Source organism: Scardinius erythrophthalmus (genome assembly GCF_964197995.2).
Source record: "Scardinius erythrophthalmus genome assembly, chromosome: 6".
Taxonomy (NCBI): Eukaryota; Metazoa; Chordata; class Actinopteri; order Cypriniformes; family Leuciscidae; genus Scardinius; species Scardinius erythrophthalmus.
Genome location: NC_138226.1, coordinates 20,790,283 through 20,811,653, shown reverse-complemented (window position 1 = coordinate 20,811,653; position 21,371 = coordinate 20,790,283). Strand labels below are relative to the sequence as shown.

Sequence of the window (21,371 nt, the reverse complement as noted above, 5' to 3'; positions counted from 1 at the left end):
TCACCAGTCTAGAATGAATATTTTTTTCCGGTTGAAATAACGTCATGCGATAGGCACTTTTCCTTCCATGGTCAGGCAAAGGCAATAAACTTTTCAAACTTGCTTTGAATGGAAACAGTGTAAACACTTATTTGGTAGAAAATCAATTAAAAATGGATGAATCATAGCATTGTAACCACTACTGAGGGGTCTATAAGATGAATAATTATATGGAATTTTACTAATCTTCTCTGTTCACATGCTGTCACATCTTAAACATGGATCTGCTACCATAATTTTAATAAATACAAAATAATTGATAAATAATTTCAATAACAATTGTATCAGACTCAAATAGCAATAACAACATGTTATGCTATACAGTTAAAACAAACAAATAAACACACACACATACACAAACCAACTGTACCTGGCCTACCTGGGGGGGGGGGGTTGTGATGCAAACATGGATACTTGTATGACAATTATGCTTCTAAAACAAACTTGGAACAAAAGTTTGAAACTTGTGACCATTATGCTGATTTGAGCTTTAACAATGTTAAAAGATTATGTTCTTTCAAAGAGAACTCTGAGGTGGGGTTGAAATATTTCACTGGCCCTTCCCAACCCCATAGTTAATTGGACATGTGATAAACACAGCAGTTTGATTTTCTGCCTGAAACTGTTCAGCTCCAATCCAACTGGACTACTACATGCTGCTGAATCAAGTTCAGGTAATTTATTTTTATATATACAGTTGTTATCAGGCTATATAAAGACAAAATCTGTATAAAGGTCCTGTGTACACTTTATAAGTGTAAAATTATGATTTTGCAACATTCCTCTAAATCCTTAAGTGTCTTGAAGCAAAGCTTGCCATAGCTATGTATCAGGTAGTCTTCTTCTGTTATATATGAAGAAAATACCATGCCTAGAGGGCTGCAGTATTATTTCTTATAGCTTAACAATAAACCAGTTTTCCGTTGTATAAAGACCTTAAGGGCCAGCGGTAGGATATAAGAGCTTAAGCGCAGATGTTCAGTGGAATGGCAGATACAGTGTGAACCCATTCCAATAAATAAAATACTATAATTTTAGTTTGTACAATGTTACAAAATGATTCTACATCACCTAAATTATTATTTTTTTAAATCATTTTAATCATTTCCCTAAACATTATGTAGGCTAATGCAATGGACTGGATAATAATATATTTTTCCACAATATGTGTGTTTGAAACTGTGCTTTTTATGCAAAATGTCAACAACCCCAACCATTTCCTTTAGCAGAATGGCAAATCAGGTGGAAAGACTCCTTGTTGCTTTAATGTCATGAACTATTCAGGAAAGGCAGATAACTTGAAAACAGTATAACTTTTAGAACACTGCTGATTAGTTGCCCATTAATGCTTCTTTGAATAAACGTTGTTTAACTGAGCATTTTCAACTCATCATTGTAAAGGGAAGATGTTAACATCTTTCCGATAATAATGTCATTGGATTTAAAAATCATTTTCAGCTGCTTGTGAACAGCACATTCAAGTGTTTAAAGGAAGGACAAATTAAATGACTGATTCTAATAGGCTGATTTGTTTATACCATTAAACAAATTGATGTTGTTTTCTTTTAGGAGAACTAAAAACATCCCTTTATCTGCAAATAGACAATGTCTGACACTTTTTTTCCCACAATCTGTACATTAGTCAGCCAAAAAAAAAGAAAGAAAAAAAAAATTCTAAGGTTCAGAGATAGGGCGTAAAATGTTTATAACTGTCTGATATTTTTTTTTAAACGATATTAAAAACGATATTACATTTTTAAAGTTTTCAAAAATTTAAGACATTTTCACATTTTACTTTTTAAGTTTTAGTAGAAATTATTTTAGGCAGTAGATTCAGCCCAAGTATCAATGGATGACAGTCTAATTACAGAATGCAACATAACCATTTCGTTAACAAATAAGCTCACTCCCAAATATTGTTGTACAATAAACCTTTGAAGTGGCAATTCATTCTTAAGAAAATTATCTTAAAATAAACTTTTCAACCTGTGAGAAGTAAATTACTTGTTTAAACTAGCTGGGTGCTAGCATGCAATTAATGAGGCTGAATAATTTTTCTGTCTCTGAAAACTACTCTACACGTTTGGTAGCAAAGTGGCACTGTGGTTTGGTTCACTGGCTTCCTGATTCTACCAGATGAGATTCAAGATGATGCCCAGCTGCAGTAATGGGAAGAGTTTGGATCTCTCCAGGCTGACAGATGACGAAGCCAAGCATGTTTGGCAGGTTATCCAGAGAGACTTCAGCCTGCGACAGAAAGAAGAGGACAGACTAGGGTGAGAGACCCATAATCACATTCATATGGCATTAACATCCAGTACAACCAACTGTAAATCGTTTTTTACTATATGCATGCTGTACTTGTATCTTGGACATTAAGAAACAGAATCATTGATCTCATCTTCAGATATTCATTGATGGTTTTGTCTGACTATCCCATCATTGGACCCATATGAATGACTACTTACTCATATTGTGGATCTGGTAAACCTTGATCTGGTAAAAAAAAGTTGTGTGCTGGTTTTTGCTTACTAAAGGTCTTCTGCAGTCTGTTCATCTGTGATTTATAATTTAACTGAATCTGTGGAATGTCTGTCATTAATTTATTTCTGCTTGAAAATATTTATCTCAGGAACAGTTCCCTTAGCCTTATGTGAACCCATTTAAAATAAATCTGAAATTACAGCGGGTAACTTATTATGAAGAGAATATCTTTAAGTACTGTAGGTTACTTTACCGTTGATACTTTATGAAAGAACCTTCAAACCACCAAAAACATGTCTATTGGTGCAATGCTCAAGTATGATTATGTTTGTGTAATGTCAACAACAGAGAAGGATATGAGTACACTTCATCTATTCTGGAAGATCAACTGGCTTTAACCTCTCTATAGTGGGAAAAGTGATTCACTAAAAACATTCACTAAAGTTCAGTTAATTGGCCTTTTTTAATCTCTTTTAAGGAGTGGCTTAATGACTCAGCTAGCCAAGAAAATGTCTTGTGAATGCAGTAAGTCGTGGTTATATAACGTACATCCTATCTTGTGAGCCTTCTGTCTGGACCATAACCATCTGATTTTTTAATCCTTTTATAATAAGGCCACGGATGTGATCCACAGTCACACTCACAGACATGTGGTACTACTTGTTCACGCCACTTGCATGTCTGTCAAGTATTACATTTATAGGCAATGTAAAAAGCCATTCCTGTGACAGGCATGATATTCATTCCTATGCTGTCTTTAATTTTTTGTGATGATTACTTTATGTTGTTCGTAAAAAAAAAAAAAAAAAAAAAAACAGAATTTTTAAGCTTTAGACTCCTCAGACACTTCATCAACAGGCTGAGCCCATGTATGTCTAAATTCCAGTCATTTTAAAAGAGGTAATAGGATTTGTCTCAGAATTTTGAATAACATCACATGACTGACATTTTTCTCTCAATTCTTTAACAGTTGGAAGGCAAAGGCTAGCTCAAAATAGTCCTGTGGAGACTTTGTTGTAATGTGGTGATGATAAAAACCTTGGAAATAGGATGTGGTGCTATGTTAAAATGCAATGTTACATTCACTTATGCATTGCAAACTTCGATTTCATTGAATGTTTAAGAAAAAAAACAAGTGCTAATCTAAATTGTTTAAGGCAATTAGAACTTTCATAATAATTATGTTGTCTGTTACTATGTTTCTGTTTCATGTTCAAGCACTATGGCTTAATTAGATCTAATTCACATATTCAAAACCAAGAACATGGTTATAAAATAAGGGGAAATGTGGGGTGAAATATGCATGGGGAAAAACATTATTGAAAATTTAAAAAAAGTTCAAATTTTAAAAATAGTTCTTCTCTAATCTTCTCTAGTTTCATGTGTCTTTTATGAATTGATTATGCTGTAATGTAAGATATTTGACTTACATGTGGTGCTTTTAACTTTTGCCAAATAAAAGTTGAAAGAGCCACAGGCACATAACCATTCAACATGTGGAGGAAAGCTCTTAGCTGGTGTCTTCTTAAGAAGAGCAGCTTAAGCAGAAATTACTTAAATATCCAATTTTTTAATGCTACACAGCTGTGATACAGAGAGGTCATTGTGCTAGAAGGCCATCACTTTGGCCATAAAGCTTGAACCTGGCACATTAAGAATGGAGGTTTTCAAAAGAAGACTAGAGACCATTGGATAGAATGTGGAGTCATTTCCTCTCTCTCTCTGTCTCTACACTGACTTGTGCTGATGATCTAAAGCAATCTGGGCCTAGTTGTTCAAAATAAATTCGATCGGATTGATTTCATCTATCTGATTGAATCAAATCTTGAAAATGGGTTGTTTAAAATGAAAAAAAAAAAGGTTTTTGAAATCGGATATATAGTCTTGGTTTCTGAATAAAACTTTCAATATGTGTTGTCCTAAACATTTTAGTAAGATTGGGATACCTTTGACAAAAAAAAAAAGATTATCCTGAAGGTAGATTCAGAGTGGATTTTAGGAGCAAAAATTAATAAAACATTAAAATTGGTCAAATATAACAACATTTGTATCATGTATATAGTCTGTACACTTTTATATTTTGCACTTGATTTGTTATAAAGTGATAAAGTCGATAGACATTAGGTGACCTTTTATTCTTTCAGTGCAGTAAAGTATCAAACAAAAAAATAATTATTTAACTGTAATTTATTATTACTAGCCTCCAAGCACCACAAGCTACACCCCAAAGCAGAACATCAGAGCGCCGGATTTTGTGACCTGCTGCCAACAAAGAGTCAGTGTGGCGACAGTTTGATGAAGGTGTTGATGCAGCCCTTGAAGCAACAGTCAAGGGTGGTGTGGACCAGAAGCTCTGACCCATGAGCACATTCATAATCAGCATCGTTTCAGTAAGGTTTGGCGGCAAAGAACAACGCGCCACCAAGATGTCTACTGCGGTATCAATTGCGAACTGACGAGAGGTCAAAATTACCCAATACAGACAAGAGCTGAGGACACTCAGGAGCCAGTACCAAAAGGCAAGCGAGGAGGAGAAGGTAGCCCTAGCAGAACTTAGGGGTGTGGTAAGGGAGCGTGCTGAGTGGCACAGGAAGAGGGGCAAGGAGAGGGCCCGTAGGCACAGTGCCTTCATTGCAGATCCATTCGGTTTTACAAGGAAGCTGCTGGGAGAGAAACGCAGTGATCAACTCTCATGTCCTGAGGAGGATATCAACCGCTATATCTGCAACACCTACAGCGATGGCATGAGGGAGCAAGCCCTTTGTCACTATGCAACCCTTATATGCCCACCTGAACCTAGCACCCTCTTTAACATCGACGAATCCACCCTTAAGGAAGTCAAAGATGTCGTCAAATCTGCCAGAACATCAGCACCGGGCCCAAGTGGAGTCCCATACAAGGTCTTCAAACACTGCCCCAGGCTTCTGGAACGTCTTTGGAAGATTCTAAGAACCATCTGGAGAAGAGGGAGAGTACCTCAGCAGTGGAGATACGCAGAAGGCGTGTGGATTCCCAAGGAGGAGAATGCAAGTAACATCGAGCAGTTTAGGACAATCTCCCTCAGTGTTGAGTGCAAAACCTTCTTCAAGATTGTTTCCAATCGTCTAATGGGATTTCTGCGCAGGTGGCTGGGCCTGCCACGGAGCCTAAGCAGCATTGCTTTCTTTGGCAAAAACATCAAGCTACAGCTTCCCTTTAGTAGTCTGGCAGAGGAGTTCAAGGTCACCTGAGCCAGAGAAGTCCTTCTCTACCGAGACTCAGTTGACACCAAGGTCTCCTCAGCAGGGGTAGAGGTCAGAACAGGAAGGAAGTGGCGCGCCCAGGAACGGGCTGAGGCAAGGCTGCGGCATAGCACCCTGGTGGGCACGGTGGCTACTGGGCGGGCCGGGCTACAGCAAAGCCAAAGGAAAGGAGAAGCGGAAGCTTATCCAGGAGAAGGTACGAGCCAAGGTGGAGGAAGCTCGCTTCAGCAGAGTGGTGGGCATGTCCAAGCAAGGGGCCTGGACCAGGTGGGAGCATACAGCTGGCCGTAAGATCACCTGGGCAGAAATCTGGAAGGTTGGAACCACACCATTTTAAGTTCTTGATCCAGTCAGTGTATGACGTCCTCCTTAGCCCTGCCAACCTGTTCACCTGGGGCCTGGTGGACTCACCTGCTTGCCAACTCTGCCTGAAAAGGGGATCATTAGAGCATATCCTCAGCTGATGCTCAAAGGCCTTGGGAGATGGGCGTTATCATTGGCGATAAACTGATTAGACTGGCACCTCCTGGTGGACCTAGGGAGACAATTGAGGATACCAGACACCATTGCAGTTACATCACTCTGACCGAACATGGTCTTGATGTCTGCGGCAAGCAAGCAGGTGGTGTTACTTGAACTTACTGTCCCCTGGGAAGATCGAATGGAGGAAGCCCAGGAAGGGAAGAGGGCCAAGTACGCTGATCTGGTACCTGAGTGTCGGAGGAACGGGTGGAAGGCCCGCTGTGAGCCTGCTGAAGTGGGCCACAGTGGCTTCGCAGGCCAGTCTCTACACCGGGTCCTGGGACTCTTAGGGATTTGTATTCAAGTACTTACTGTGTATTAGTTTACAAAGGCAATCATCAGAGATGAACCAGTAAACAAGTTTCTAACAACTGCATCCCTTATTATTGCATGTTTATTTGTTTGTTTGTATTTACTTGTTACGGGTCAGATGAGGATCTGACTGTTACGCCTAATAAATTGGAAATGGAAGGGGATTTGGGTGAGCCATTCCATGTTGCTTTGAAAAACCGGAACAAAAGTTAAATGGCTTACCTAAACTAAAATGTTTACCTAGACCAGTAACACTTTATTTTACAGTGTCCTTGTTACATATGTTACATATACTTACCATAGTAATAACAGTCAATTATGCATAATTACATGCAAGTAACCCCTTAACCAAATCCTAATCATACCCTAACCTTTAGTAAGTACATGTAGTTGCTTAAAGGGTAGGCGTGTAACGATACACAAAACTGACGATTCGGTACGCCCCACAGTTTTGACACCTCGGTTCGGTTCGATTCGGTTCAGTGGGGTGTGGGGTTTAGAAAGCTAAAATTGGTGCTTTATTTTTTACAGTGGTTTAATGAACAAATTATGTCTTTGTCTTTAAATTAATTAAATTACAATTAAACTTTTTGTAACACATTACTATAATCTTAAAGGTTAACAACGGAGCCTAGACTTTTAGCCTAATTTCAGATACTATTTATTTTTAGATATAATAATCAACACTAAACACATTGTATGAAAACATGTAAACTGCACATAAGGCAGTTCTCTCTTATTAACTTAGGTTTTCTACTCTAATTTGTTATTAAAATATAAATATTTACACAGTTGCTGTCATTTTCATGACAGATATTTAAAACATAGGCTACATTAAATAATGAAGATATCAATCATTAACATGTTAAGTAAAATATATTATATAGGCTAATATAGTGCATTTATTTAGTGCAAGAGTTCATTTAGGAACCAACAAGCTGTGGGCACTGAATGACTTGCCTGAGGTAAATATAAGGCTATGTGACAAACTAAGACGTTTTATTGGCGTCTTTCCACTGCTGAAACACTGATCGATTGATTACACAAGTTATGATGACTTTCAGTAAGTACACTGTATATTTTAACATACCTTCAGGTGTCCATTCATGTTTATTCTGTAACTGAGGAAGAGAATCGCGTTTACTCGCGTTCCGCGCTGCCGCTTTAAATGAGGAGCTAGTGCAGTGATCTGTCACGCCACATCAAAGAGCACCAAAACGGCATTTATTGTTTGAATTTCGTGATCAAATAGATAGAATTTGAAAGACTACACCTTGCTTATTATCGAAAGTAACAAAATACGGAGCTTGCTATTATAGGGTGTTAACGGTGGTTAGGCTATAACGCTGTATTCGTTGTGTACACATAAGACATGAGGTCCATTTGAGCCGGTGCTGGGCCGGGGCAGCAGGGGTCGGGGCGTCCTCGGTACGCCATGAGAGTATCGCGATACGTATCGTGGGTGGTGTATCGCGGTTTTTCGGTTCGGTTTGAATATCGTTACACCCCTATTAAAGGGGGGGTGAAACACTCAGTTTCAGTTAATCTCATGTTAATCTTCAGTACCTATAGAGTAGTCTTGCATCCTTCATATCTCCAAAAAGTCTTTAGTTTTATTATATTTATAAAAGAAAGATAGGCTGTATCGAGTCTTTCCAGTAAAAAACGAGCGGCTGGAGGCGTGCCGTGTGGGCGGAGTTAAAGCTCTGCTTACGCGCCAATAGCTAACAACACACAGATATTTGAAGCAGTTTTACTCACCACCTGTGGTTCCAATGCATGACCGTGAACCTTTATCGTTGGGACTGCTCCATCCTTAAGCATTAGACGATCTGCAAATCTGTCGTCAAACTGGGCCCTGTTTATAAAACAATCATCGTCGAAATGCAGGGAACAAACAAAAACACTTGCACAACGCCGTTGATGCTCTGGAAAAACAAACTCCATCCACTGGTCCCTTAACGCTGGGTTCTTTGTGAATCTGTGCAGGGTTGTCTTTCACTGGAAACCAAAAACCCACTTCTTTGGTGACACTGACTTCCCTAAAGCCGAGCACAGCGCTTTGATGGGCGTACTGCTTTCGCTCTCTCGCTCTGGTCTACGCATGCGCGCGCGCCCTTCCGGGAGAAGTGCCCTTAGGACCCGTATAAGGAAATTCCGCCCCATCTGACGTCACACAGGCCCATACTCGAAAAAAACTTTCCGAAACTTGTGACAAACCGGAAGGAGTATTTTTGCCACAGAAATACTCCATCAAACGTACAACTTAATTTTGGAAACTTTGTCCATGTTTAGCATGGGAATCTAACTCTTTAACAGTGTAAAAAACTCAGTATGAATGAAATAGCATTTCACCCCCCCCCCCCCCCCCCCCCCCCCCTTTAATATTACTCAGTACTTAAAGGGATTCTTCACCTTTGGAAAGATCAATGTGTATTTAAAATGGGTCATTTATGTAGAAGAAATGTGAAATTATTTTTGAATTTGGAGCTTTCTAGACTGAGAAAAGCCAGAAAATGTATTTTTGGCTTATGTGGATGAAAGACAACAACTCCCAGAATGCACTTGCTTATTGCCTAGGAGGCCACTCCCAAGCCACGCCTACCAGTAAGAGAGCGCAGTTTAACAACAAGGCTAGGCTACTAGTGAGTCTCCGTGACCAGTCTTCCCGGGATTTCGAGATCGCCTAAAATGTCCGGGATTCGGCTTTTGCATTCTACAGTCGCCATTGATGTGAATCAGTTGCTGATTATAACAAGGATTTTGGATACTTACGATGTTTGCATTTTTCCCCTCTGATCTGAACTGATTCAGAGACTGATTGGTTGATTGACTGACTGACTGACTGACTGATTGATTGATCGTTCAACCGATCCCATGTGGTGTGATGCCATCAAACGGTGCCCCTAGAACACATTTACACACAGCAGGATTTTGAATCGCCGACAAGTCCATATATTTAGCATGCCAAATATCTCACAAGCATCGGCGATTCTCTCAGATCGCGTCTTTGATAATTCACACTACGTGAATTGTCACTCACGTGAACGAGCACTGATTTGCCTATGATTTCGTGCTTTTGTCGGCAATCTCACAAAACCTGTCGGCGAGCGAAAATCGGGCCTAAAATCGCTCAGTGTGAATGGCATAATAAATATGCTTTGGCTACTACAAACGATAATGAACTAAACTAAGAAAGAAAAACTGAAAAAGTTATTTTTAAATAAGGACACCTAGCTGTTATTAACACCAGCTATTTCGTTCCGAAAATGTTTAATGACATGTTTAATTATAATTATTTTTTTATTACTATTATTATTATTATTATTATTTTTTGCTGTAAACTTTTAGAATTAGTAGGCTACATCATTGGTCGTGCATGCGCTGCAATGGAGGAAGCTATCTGCTGTCCAGCGCTGACTGAATGCGTAGGCAATGCGTCGCGATGATGCTGTGTCTAATATCAGTGATATTCTAGCAGTTTTGTCAAACGATATTTCATATTTAAAATGCGTAATTTTACTTCGTCGACTGCAGTTACGTTACGATTTGGACAAGAGACCACAACTTAGTTTTACACACCACAATGAAAAGAATCAGCATGTAAGCCAGTGAATCTCTCTGTATGCAGGGAACTCAAGACCAAAATACTGAAAGAGGATACAAAGAGAGAGCTGCTGGAAGATCAGCCTAAACTCAGTGATTCCCTCTGCATCCGCTGTCTGCAGCCCTTCAAATTCCTTGTCAACAGCAAGCGCCAGTGTCTGGACTGCAAACTATTTGTCTGCAAGTCCTGCAGCCGTTTTAACAAAAAGGACCGCGGTTGGGTGTGTGATCCATGCCATATGTCCAGGTGAGCACCTGACAGACAGACACATGCCTGTGATTTCGGATTTGTATCCTTATATTGATACTTTGCACGTGACGTCAGTTGTACTGGCTGGCGGGCAAGAACGTCATTCTCTAGCAACGAAAAGCAGTAAACTTATCAAGGATCTTGCCAGGACGTTGCCAGTTTTAATATACAAAAGTTGGTGTTTTGAGGTGTACACGACATGCCAGATAGTTGTTGTGCGATTGGATGCACTAACCGCGTTTGTTGCCCGCCAGATATCACGTGACTGCAAAGTATCATAAGAAGCAACACACAGGACATAAAACAATAAAAAAATTTAAAAAAAATGTGTAAATTGTCACGTGACAATGCAGTGGGACAATTTATGTAAGAATGGGTTTTTAAAATATTCTGCTTTTCATGAATAAGGCCCACGTTTTATACTGTTTTTTGAATACATATTGTTTGAATGCTTTAATTGATGACTCATCTTCACCAGTTCTGCTTGCACTTAACTAAACCACAACCATAAAAAAGTTCACTTCCTGTAAATAAACTATTTAAAAAAAAAAAAACTTTTATGCATTTTCACTTATGCTGTATATGTACTACTCTAGCAAACTCTATTGAAACAAATGTGGATTTGTGAATATTGTTGGCCAGTGTTGGTGGGTTAACAACATTCTTTAGTCTTACATTAACACTATTAGTTCACAATAAAGCATGACCTCTCAGGTCTTATTGCTTAAGTAAATTATGTTGTATGGAGAAGAAACAAGACCAAGTAGAAATTACATCACAATACTGGTGGTAGATCCAGCCTATGAAATGACAATATTTTTTAATGATCATCACAATCTCATGGCAGTAACTATTTTATATTATGGTGAATTGGTTGAATTTTGGTGAATATGATCTCATTTGTTTGTTTTTCATACAATCCTCTTATACCCCACCGACGGTTAGGTTTAGTGGTTGACCTTTATGCTTATGTTTGTTTTCTAAAAAAATCATACGTTTCAATACAAATTACGTCATACAAATTCATATGAAATCACCACCTCTTAAAATAAATAAAATGTATAAAAAAAAAAAATATATATATATATATATATATATAAATAAAAATATAAAAAAAACTCTTAAATTTGTTTTTCTCTTTTTTTATATTTGTTTCTACAGAATCCTTAAGATTGGAACTCTGGAATGGTTCCATGAGAATGTACGCTCTCGCTTCAAGCGTTTTGGCAGTGCAAAGGTCATGAATTCACTTTTCAAGAGGCTGAACAGCGACCGTGCCTGCTCTCAAACTGACCTGAGAGGTAGCCTGTTTAAGGTCATTCCATGAGTCTCGAAACCTTCCCATTATATACTGACCCTAAAAGTGGAATCATGCGCATCAAGCAATCTTGATCATCACATATGAACTTAATTCTTTAGTTTAATGAACAAGAATTTGCTAATTTTTATGTACTTATATACGCTAGGGTCTGGGGATCCGATTTTGTTTCACAGAGCTTGGACTATCCTGAGCTGAGATATTGAGGTTTCCATAAACATCCGTAAAACCCAAAATTTGTTGTGGTCCATGACACAAAGATGGTCCCATGTGGTTAAACCAAGTAAAAAGAAAAAAAGGTGGTTTTCCAATACCAATACATAGTAGAGGTACAAATCAAAAAGGAAAAAGGAACTCCAAGGCACTCTCAGTTGCAAAAGTTAAAAAGCCTTTATTATTATGGCTTGGTCACATTAACCTTCTAAAAAAACTCCATGGGAATTTTTTTTTAGAAGGTTAATGTGACCAAGCCATAATAATAAAGGCTTTTTAACTTTTGCAATTGAGAGTGCCTTGGAGTTCCTTTTTCCTTTTTGATTTGTGGCATTTAGTTTCCCATCCAAAGAGCACCTCGATTTTAACCAAACTTTGGAGTCCAGGAAGCGCTCCTCTACCATACCTTTTTTCATTACATAGTAGAGGTAATCAAATTAAATGAAAAATGGTCAAGCACCCTCCATTAGACCACTTAAGATGGATTGACCTGCAACTTTATCTTCTCATTGTAAATTGCATCTTGTAGGACCTGTTCCAAGCACTCAGGTTAGCATGCTGCATTCTATTTATTTCTACAGATTGAATTCTAATAGAAAAACTATCCGTTTAGAAAGTCAGTTAGTTATTACAAAATGAGATTTGATTCTTACTGTGTCATCTGTTAATGGAAAACAATTTTTGAAGCAATGTCTGACAGATGACTTACAGCGGAACACTGAAGGCAGAGCTTAGAGGAGAGAGGCCCTCATAACTTTGAGGGATTTAGTGAGGGATCCAGGGAAAGAGAGAGAGAATTGGCTGGGCCGAATCATCCATGTGATTTACTTTACACAGTCACATGTCTTCTTTTTCTCAGTGCCTGGACTCAAATGTCTCTCTTTTATCCAATTTTCTATCTGTCCTGAATACAGAGCTCAGAGAGAAAACATTGCTGTTTGGGTGAAATGAGATTAACAATGTTCCATACAAATATGTTACAAAAAGATGTTATAATTATATAATATTTAAGGGTGGGTCACACTGGTGAATAAATGCCAAAAAAACCAACACAATACTTGCTGTTTGAATTGAAATTTTGGGAAGTGTAGGCTAAATGTTGTGTTCACACTACTCCAAAAAACAACAACGTGGTTATAACACCGATCCAGCAAAAGCCCAACAGCCATTGATATTTGGTGTTTGGTTACTAGTGTAGTGTGGCAGTGTGAACTAGTGTAAGTTGAAGCCACTATTTAATTCCTGTTTTGCTTTCTGTAACCAATCACAGCTCATTTTCTTTCTCTTGTCTCTCTAACCCCCCACCCCCATCACATAGAGCCTCGAGACGATGACACGCACAGCATGCCTGAAGTTCACAGTGAGTTTAAAAAAAACGTCCTCTTTCTTTGTGATATAAACATTATTATGTTGAACACTGATGTCATGCAAGAATCTAAAGTAATCAGTGAATGTCTTTCATCTGTCCAAACAATACAGCAGCCATCTGCTCTCACATTATCTTTGATTTAATAAGGCAGGGAACATGGAGAGAAAAAAAAGTTTGGAAGAAAAACACCTTACATAGCCATGAAAAGAACTGAACACAGAAGCACTGGTTCTTTTACAGGGATTAGCAATACATTATGTTTTCGGCTGTCCAGTACAAGCCAGTTGTTCAGATTTGCACATTCCCTGTGAATATTTTCTCTTGTGCCACCACACAAAAATTATGCTTTTTAATTTAAGAATAAAAATTTTAATTAAATGTCGCATTTTCTTTAACAGAAAGAAAAATATCCATATGTACTGTACAATACAATTTAAAATAAATGTATTATGTTTTAAAATAATAGCTTTAAACAATAGTTTTGTGAGCCCATGACTATAGCTATATGACATTTTAAACAAATTTTTAATTTCAGGAAACATGCCATAGGATTTAATTTATTTATAATTTACAACCCATTCTAAATTATGCACCAAAGATTTACTTCGTCATTCTCAGTAATATAGGTAAATCTCATCAGTGTTATCCAGCAATATAACAGTACCTGAAAACATATTAAATAATTCCCTAATTCTTCTCTATTAGAGGGTACTTCTCTATCTGACAACTCCAATATTTGGAGCTATAAAAGAGGAAACCGTTTAAGAAAGAAAATTATGTCATATTTTTTTTTTTTTTGACAAATCACAGAGAAAGTGTTTTAAACCTACACAAAATGAAAAACATAAGTTTGAATATTAGTTAAATTGTGTTTGAACATTAAGACTTGTTAATTACTACAGTGTTTATTGTCTGATATCAAAGGATTCATATTTATTACTCTTGCATCCACACAGCTGGCTCTCTGTTTAACCAGGAAGATGAGCAATCTGAGAGGGCTGACAGACGCCACTTCAGCCTGGTACTGTACCATCCCTTAAACATCAGCAACTGATGTTATTAGAGCACAGGGGAAACCAGTGGCAGGACCAGTGCAAATTATAGTGTGTTAGCAGTTCTGTCAGTTAAACAGTAGTGCAAGATCGCCCTCTGCTGCTCAAATCTTATTTTAGTTTTAATGGGTTAGTTTAGTTTAGTATTTGAATATGGCCTGAATTTTCCCTTGTTCTCATTATATGATTTTGACTCTTCACATTGTCACCTGGAGGTGGTTTCACATTGTCACTTGGAGGTAATTCTACAGACAGAAAGCCAGTTTGAAGGCCATGCTCAGTCCTTGTCTAAATCTGTCTATCTTAATCTCTTTGTTTAGTTTTATGGGCCTTTGAGAGTAGACAGGAAATTAAAGAGAAAACAGAATTTGGGAATGAAGCAGGCCAGATCCGCACCTGCATGAGCACATTTACTATCCACTCTGCCAGACAGTGAAACCTTTTGTATAACCCTTCTGTACTAATCATAGTACAGCTATTGCTTATAGAGATTCTGTAGATCTGCTTGTGTTTAAGATAGATAGATAGATGAAACTACACTGTTACTGTTTTTATGGTTGAGTTCAAACCAAAAACAAACCATTTTCTTTCTCTCTTAAGATGAGAAAAGGCAGACGGCTGCTTCCTGTTGATCCTCTTGAATTTAATATTGGCTTTGAGAACTCCACTTATTCCCAGCCTCCCATACTTCTGGTTCGTATGTTCTGTTCTTGCATGTCTGATGTCAGAAATAAGCAAATATTGTGAACATATAATATAGCAAACACTGAAATACTGAAGTGTGCAAAAAAAAAAACACTACCACACTCTGTTGCCACAAAAAGTACCTTAAATGCCAGTGCCAGCTGCATTGAATTTTAAATTGTTAGGGAAAATACATTAGATAGGCAAATAATGAATAAATGGTTAGCAGTGGTGTGAAACATTTGTGATTTGTCCAACCAGTGTGCTAAACAAATGCTGTAAAGTGCACCTGCTGAGTATTTTTTGATTGTTAACAGTGATAAGACTGTGTGTTTAAATCTTGATTGTTTCTTCACTGAAGCAAATCATCACAAAATTAGTCAAGCCAAGGTTAAAATGACCGCATCTGGGTTTGTTTCCTTTTTATTTCAGTACAGACTCTTGTGAACTCTACTGAATTGTATACTAGACAGTATTTAGTTAATATAGTACATTTTATTTAATTTGGTAAAATATGTTAACATTTTTAAGCACATGATTTCAGGTCAGGTCAGTGCTATATCTGACCATATCTTTTTTAATAATTCATTAAATAATTGAGTATTATTTAATCATTTATTATCATATTTTTTTTATTCATTTCTAAAGTATTCAGGTAGCCAAGAGAAAGTAACCCAGAGTAAGGACTCCGGAAATGAAGACAACTGGCCCACAACTTTTAAGCAGAATAGAACTCATGGCAGAGGTGATGAGATGAAGGACATATTGCAAATCAGCCAGAGAAGTCTGGACAAACCCTCTCATTTTGGTAAGATGCGCTGTCCGTTTCAATTTCCCTTACAGATTTCTGAGGATTTACATTTTTCCAAGACTCCGTAGAGGTGAATGGGTTTCCCCTTCGGGCCATCCAATGTTTTTTTCCAACTGTCAGTGAGGTTTAGGTTACTTTGTGCTGGGAATATAAACCTAAGACACTATAAACGCAATACTAAATTTTAAAAACAAACAGAAAAATTCAGGAATTGAACAAACAGGACAAAATGTTTACCTGGACTGGTGGATAGACTCATAAATTCCTCTTTATTTAATTTCAGTATTTACATTGAAAAAAAAATAACATGAGAAGAGTTTTGTTTGCTCTCTGTAGATGACTGCACACCATACCTAGAACAGAGGATGACAAAATCTCGTTCCCTCTCCAAGATGAGCCTCTCTTCAGCTGGCAGCGCTAACTATCACCTCCACCGTGAGCTTTCTTACAGCCTGGAAGACTCGGAGGATGATGATGAATCTGAGATGCATGTCATATACAGTCCTGCCCTACTTAGAGAGCCCTCACAACATGAAGTTCCTCCACAGGTAGTAAAAAAAAAAATCATGACAAACATTTTGGTAACGATCACCTGTCAAACTGATGTGACATTAGTTGACATGTGACACTTTTACATCTTTGTTCAAATGCAAAGCTAAAGAGACTTAACATCCATTCTACTATTATAACCTAATGTGGCTTCACAGTTTTCTTTTAAATGCAACACATACAGTACATTTTGTATCTCTATGACACTAGATTTTTGAGCTCAACGAGCGTATGTCAGCAATCGAGACTCTTCTGAGCCGTTTGGAGCAGAAAATTACCTTACCGGTAATTGGGGGATCAGCAGAGCTGGTAAGTTTAAAGTAAATTTGCGTACCCAACAGGTTATTATTGTAGGTTAATGAAGTGTCTTATGCTTGCCGAGACTGCATTTGTTTGATCAAAAATACAGTGAAATCAGTAATATTGTCATATTACAAATAACTGTTTTAGATTTTATTGTAAAGGTACATTTTCAGCATCCATTACTCCAGTCTTCAGTGTTACATGATCCTTCAGAAATCATTTTAATATGCTGCTTTGGTGCTCAAGAAACATTTCCTATTATTATCAATGTTGAAAACAGCTTAATATTTTTGTAGAAACCGTGATAGATTTTTTTCAGGATTCTCTGATAAAAAAAGAACATTCAATTCAATCATTTCAATTCAATAATTTATTTGTAAGAATGTAAGTCTTTACTGTCACATTTGATCATCCTTGCTGAATAAAAGCTTAAATGTCTTTAAAAATTGACCCTAAACTTTTGAATGGTAGTGTGCATTTAGACATTGCTATTTTAAAAAAATAAAAAATAAAAAAAAACATTTAGTAGCATCGTTTATTGGTTTCACGCACAAAAGGATAAACGTGTCATCAACATTTCTGAATAAGTCCATGAAATATAACTTAGCATCTCTGAAACACTTGTATAAAAAGGGCCCTCCTGACTTTAAATCCTCATGTAGTTATTCTGCTCTCCCTTTAGGTTGAACAGAAAGAGGAGGATCTGTCTCCAGCTGACTTAGAGGAGCTTGAGCTCAGAAAAAAGCTTGATGAACTTACTGAAAATATAAGTGACAAAGGCCTATCGTCTGATGAGGAGGATGCAACGAAATCTTCAGAGGACTCCCCAAAGAAAGGGGCCCTTTACCATACTTCAGCTATGAGAAATGTCAGGCATGAGTGGCCTCTTGAGGTTGAGTGGGTAAGAGAATGAGAACTAGCAGCACTTATAGCCTGTTAAACATGGTGTGAATTTTTATTTATATTTCCTTACAAATGTTTTAGTTCAGCTTTGACTTAACCCACTCTGCTGTTCTTAATAATTTTGATGTGTTTCTAATTCTATACTCTAGAAAGCAAAGCCGAATTTACATAAATCCTTTAAAAAACAGAAGCGAGTGAATTCCTTTGAGTTTAGTAACACGACCAGCAGTGAACTGTCGCAACTGGAGGGTAAAGTTGCAATGGCAGCCGCCAGTGTCCAGAGCACTCAAAGCGGGGTACGCCACCCAGTCTAAACATCAAAATGTACTCCAAAATGCACTCCAATTCAAAAACTTCCCATATCTTGCCAAAGTTGTCTGTTAAAAGTTGCTTATTTCTTACTTCAAGGTTACAGACATTCAGAAAAGAATTGCTGCTTTGAGTGCTGCAGGGATGACAGTGGAGACGTCCCGTAGACGGGTATGTGGAGATCCAGCTGCTCATAGTCACATATTCCTGTTTAGATTTGCATGACCTTGGCAGTACAGAAGCATGAAACTCTCAAAGAAAAAAAAAAAAAATTATATACAGAATATATATATATATATATATATATATATATATATATATATATATATATATATATATATATATATATATATACTCACCGGATTATTATGAACACCTGTTCAATTTCTCATTAATGCAATTATCTAATCAACCAATCACATGGTAGTTGCTTCAATGCATTTAGGGGTGTGGTCCTGGTCAAGACAGTCTCCTGAACTCCAAACTGAATGTCAGAATGGGAAAGAAAGGTGATTTAAGCAATTTTGAGCGTGGCATGGTTGTTGGTGCCAGACGGGCCGGTCTGAGTATTTCACAATCTGCTCAGTTACTGGGATTTTCACGCACCACCATTTCTAGGGTTTACAAAGAATGGTGTGAAAAGGGAAAAACATCCAGTACGCAGCAGTCCTGTGGGCGAAAATGCCCTGTTGATACTAAAGGTCAGAGGAGAATGGGCCGACTGATTCAAGCTGATAGAAGAGCAACTTTGACTGAAATAACCACTCGTTACAACCCGAGGTATGCAGCAAAGCATTTGTGAAGCCACAACACGCACAACCTTGAGGCGGATGGGCTACAACAGCAGAAGACCCCACCGGGTACCACTCATCTCCACTACAAATAGAAAAAAGAGGTAACAATTTGCACAAGCTCACCAAAATTGGACAGTTGAAGACTGGAAAAATGTTGCCTGGTCTGATGAGTCTCGATTTCTGTTGAGACATTCAGATGGTAGAGTCAGAATTTGGCGTAAACAGAATGAGAACATGGATCCATCATGCCTTGTTACCACTGTGCAGGCTGGTGGTGGTGGTGTAATGGTGTGGGGGATGTTTTCTTGGCACACTTTAGGCCCCTTAGTGCCAATTGGGCATCGTTTAAATGCCACGGCCTACCTGAGCATTGTTTCTGACCATGTCCATCCCTTTATGACCACCATGTACCCATCCTCTGATGGCTACTTCCAGTAGGATAATGCACCATGTCACAAAGCTCGAATCGTTTCAAATTGGTTTCTTGAACATGACAATGAGTTCACTGTACTAAAATGGCCCCCACAGTCACCAGATCTCAACCCAATAGAGCATCTTTGGGATGTGGTGGAACGGGAGCTTCGTGCCCTGGATGTGCATCCCACAAATCTCCATCAACTGCAAGATGCTATCCTATCAATATGGGCCAACATTTCTAAAGAATGCTTTCAGCACCTTGTTGAATCAATGCCACGTAGAATTAAGGCAGTCTGAAGGCGAAAGGGGGTCAAACACAGTATTAGTATGGTGTTCCTAATAATCCTTCTGGTGAGTGTATATATATATATATATATATTATTTTTATTATTATTATTTTTTTTAAACACAATAGAGCAATATACAGCAACTTCAGAAAGAGGCTAAATATAGTTTTATGTTCTTCCCTTTTTCATTCAGGCTCCTCAGCCATCAAGGATGTTGCATGAATTTCCAATTAGTAAGAACAGTTTTATACTGCATTTTCGATAACATGTAATCTGTCATTTACTCAATCATCTTTGTATTGAATAAAATGCAAAGAGCTATGATTTATTTTCCTCTTCTTTTGCTACACTTGAAGGGATAGTTCACCCAAAAATGAAAATTGTCATTTACTCATTTACTCACCCTGAAGTTGTTCCAAAGCTGTATGAATTTCTTTCTTCTGCTGAACACAAAAGAAGATATTTTGAAGAATATGGGTAACCAAACAGTTGATGGACCCCATTGACTACTATAGTTTTTTTTTTTTTTTTCAGACTAGCAACTGTTTGGTTACCTATATTCTTCAAAATATCTTCTTTTGTGTTCAGCAGAAGAAAGAAATTCATACAGGGTTGGAACAACTTGAGGTTGAGTAAAAGATGACAGAATCTTCATTTTTGAGTGAACTATCCCTTTAAATATGTTGCAATTACATAACAAAATATAAAACCAAATGGCATTTATTTTAAATATAGCACAGGCTTTTTAAGCAAAACAATTTACAAACTGATTTTTGCCAGTTTTAGATTATAAAACAATAGACATTTGTTTAAAATGAAAATACATAAATATGGCTACCACAGTTCCTAGATACAAATCCCAGTATTTGTGATATTAGTTTTATTTCTTGATTCCTCATAATATATTCTGAACCACACACAGTGATTTTAACGCATAAACTGATAGCAATCAGGTCTGCTGCTCAGTCTCTGGAACAAATGGACTACCCATCTCCTGTGGTCATGAAAGAGCCTATGAAAAATCTTGTTTGGCTATAATGGGAGCTGTAATGAAATTGATTAAATTCCTTTTTTAGAAAGTCACCAAAATCTCTTTACTACTGATCAGTTTTTAATCAATATCCACTCAGAATTCATGTAAGAGACATCATGAGGAAACATGTCTTGTGTACTAATAATGTTCTTTTTGGTTTCTCTGAAGGAGGCAGCAATGGAGCAAGATCTTTACGGAAGATGCTCACTATGTGAAGCAACTTCAGCAAGTTAGCGTTCTCTACATATTTTTAGTGGGCCATGATAGAATAAACACACATTAACATATTTTATATGTTAGTAAAGTCAGCTGCAAGGGCTTGTGTGCTGAACTCCTTGCTAAATAATATATAATTAATACCTGCTTCAATCTTTCATTAGATGAGTGTCAGATTATTCAGATAAATGAGGCTCACTTTGTAGCATTTGCTGTTTCTTAGAATAGAAAATATAAATTATGCACATAATTTTTTTTTCTTTACTTAACTGCTGTCATATTGATAACTCAGTATTTATAATATAGTCATTATTTAATATCTTAATTCAGATTTGTATGTAGTTTCCTTTGGTATATTTCCTGAAATATTGTATTTGATATATTTTTAATATTACAAATGTTTGTTTTTCTGCTCATTAAATATCTAAAACCATTTTCTTTTGTCACTTTGTCCTCAATGTCAGTGATGTATTAATGAATCAAGAACATTGCAATTCCAACATATGCTGGGTTATCCCCCAGTCTTCATATCCACATTACCACTATCTTTTGCATATTTAGGGTAAGGATGATTTGTGAGTACATGTAAGCTGTGTAGCCTTCACCCTCCCCCAGAGGTGATATAAATTGGTGGATCAGGCTATCCAGGAGAAAATAT

At 37.4% G+C, this 21,371-nt stretch overlaps 1 protein-coding gene across 1 annotated transcript; it reads left to right on the top strand.

Moving 5' to 3' along the window:
- Positions 1–676: 676 nt before the first annotated feature.
- Positions 677–21,148, top strand: mlphb (melanophilin b). The gene is made up of 15 exons (XM_081367682.1): positions 677–713; positions 2,176–2,315; positions 10,231–10,452; positions 11,617–11,756; positions 13,305–13,346; positions 14,312–14,376; positions 15,008–15,100; positions 15,740–15,899; positions 16,239–16,450; positions 16,662–16,760; positions 17,437–17,655; positions 17,807–17,953; positions 18,066–18,137; positions 19,658–19,697; positions 20,666–21,148. Exons 1-15 carry the CDS (start codon positions 693–695, stop codon positions 20,710–20,712), a joined length of 1,719 nt encoding a protein of 572 aa, XP_081223808.1. The 5' UTR covers positions 677–692; the 3' UTR covers positions 20,713–21,148.
- Positions 21,149–21,371: the final 223 nt, after the last annotated feature.

Coding starts and splice junctions, on each gene's coding strand:
- mlphb (XM_081367682.1), top strand. CDS start 693: ATGCTGCTGAATCAAGTTCAG. Junction 14,377..15,007: donor ACAGACGCCACTTCAGCCTG/GTACTGTACCAT, acceptor TTCTCTCTTAAG/ATGAGAAAAGGCAGACGGCT. Junction 15,900..16,238: donor GGACAAACCCTCTCATTTTG/GTAAGATGCGCT, acceptor TGCTCTCTGTAG/ATGACTGCACACCATACCTA.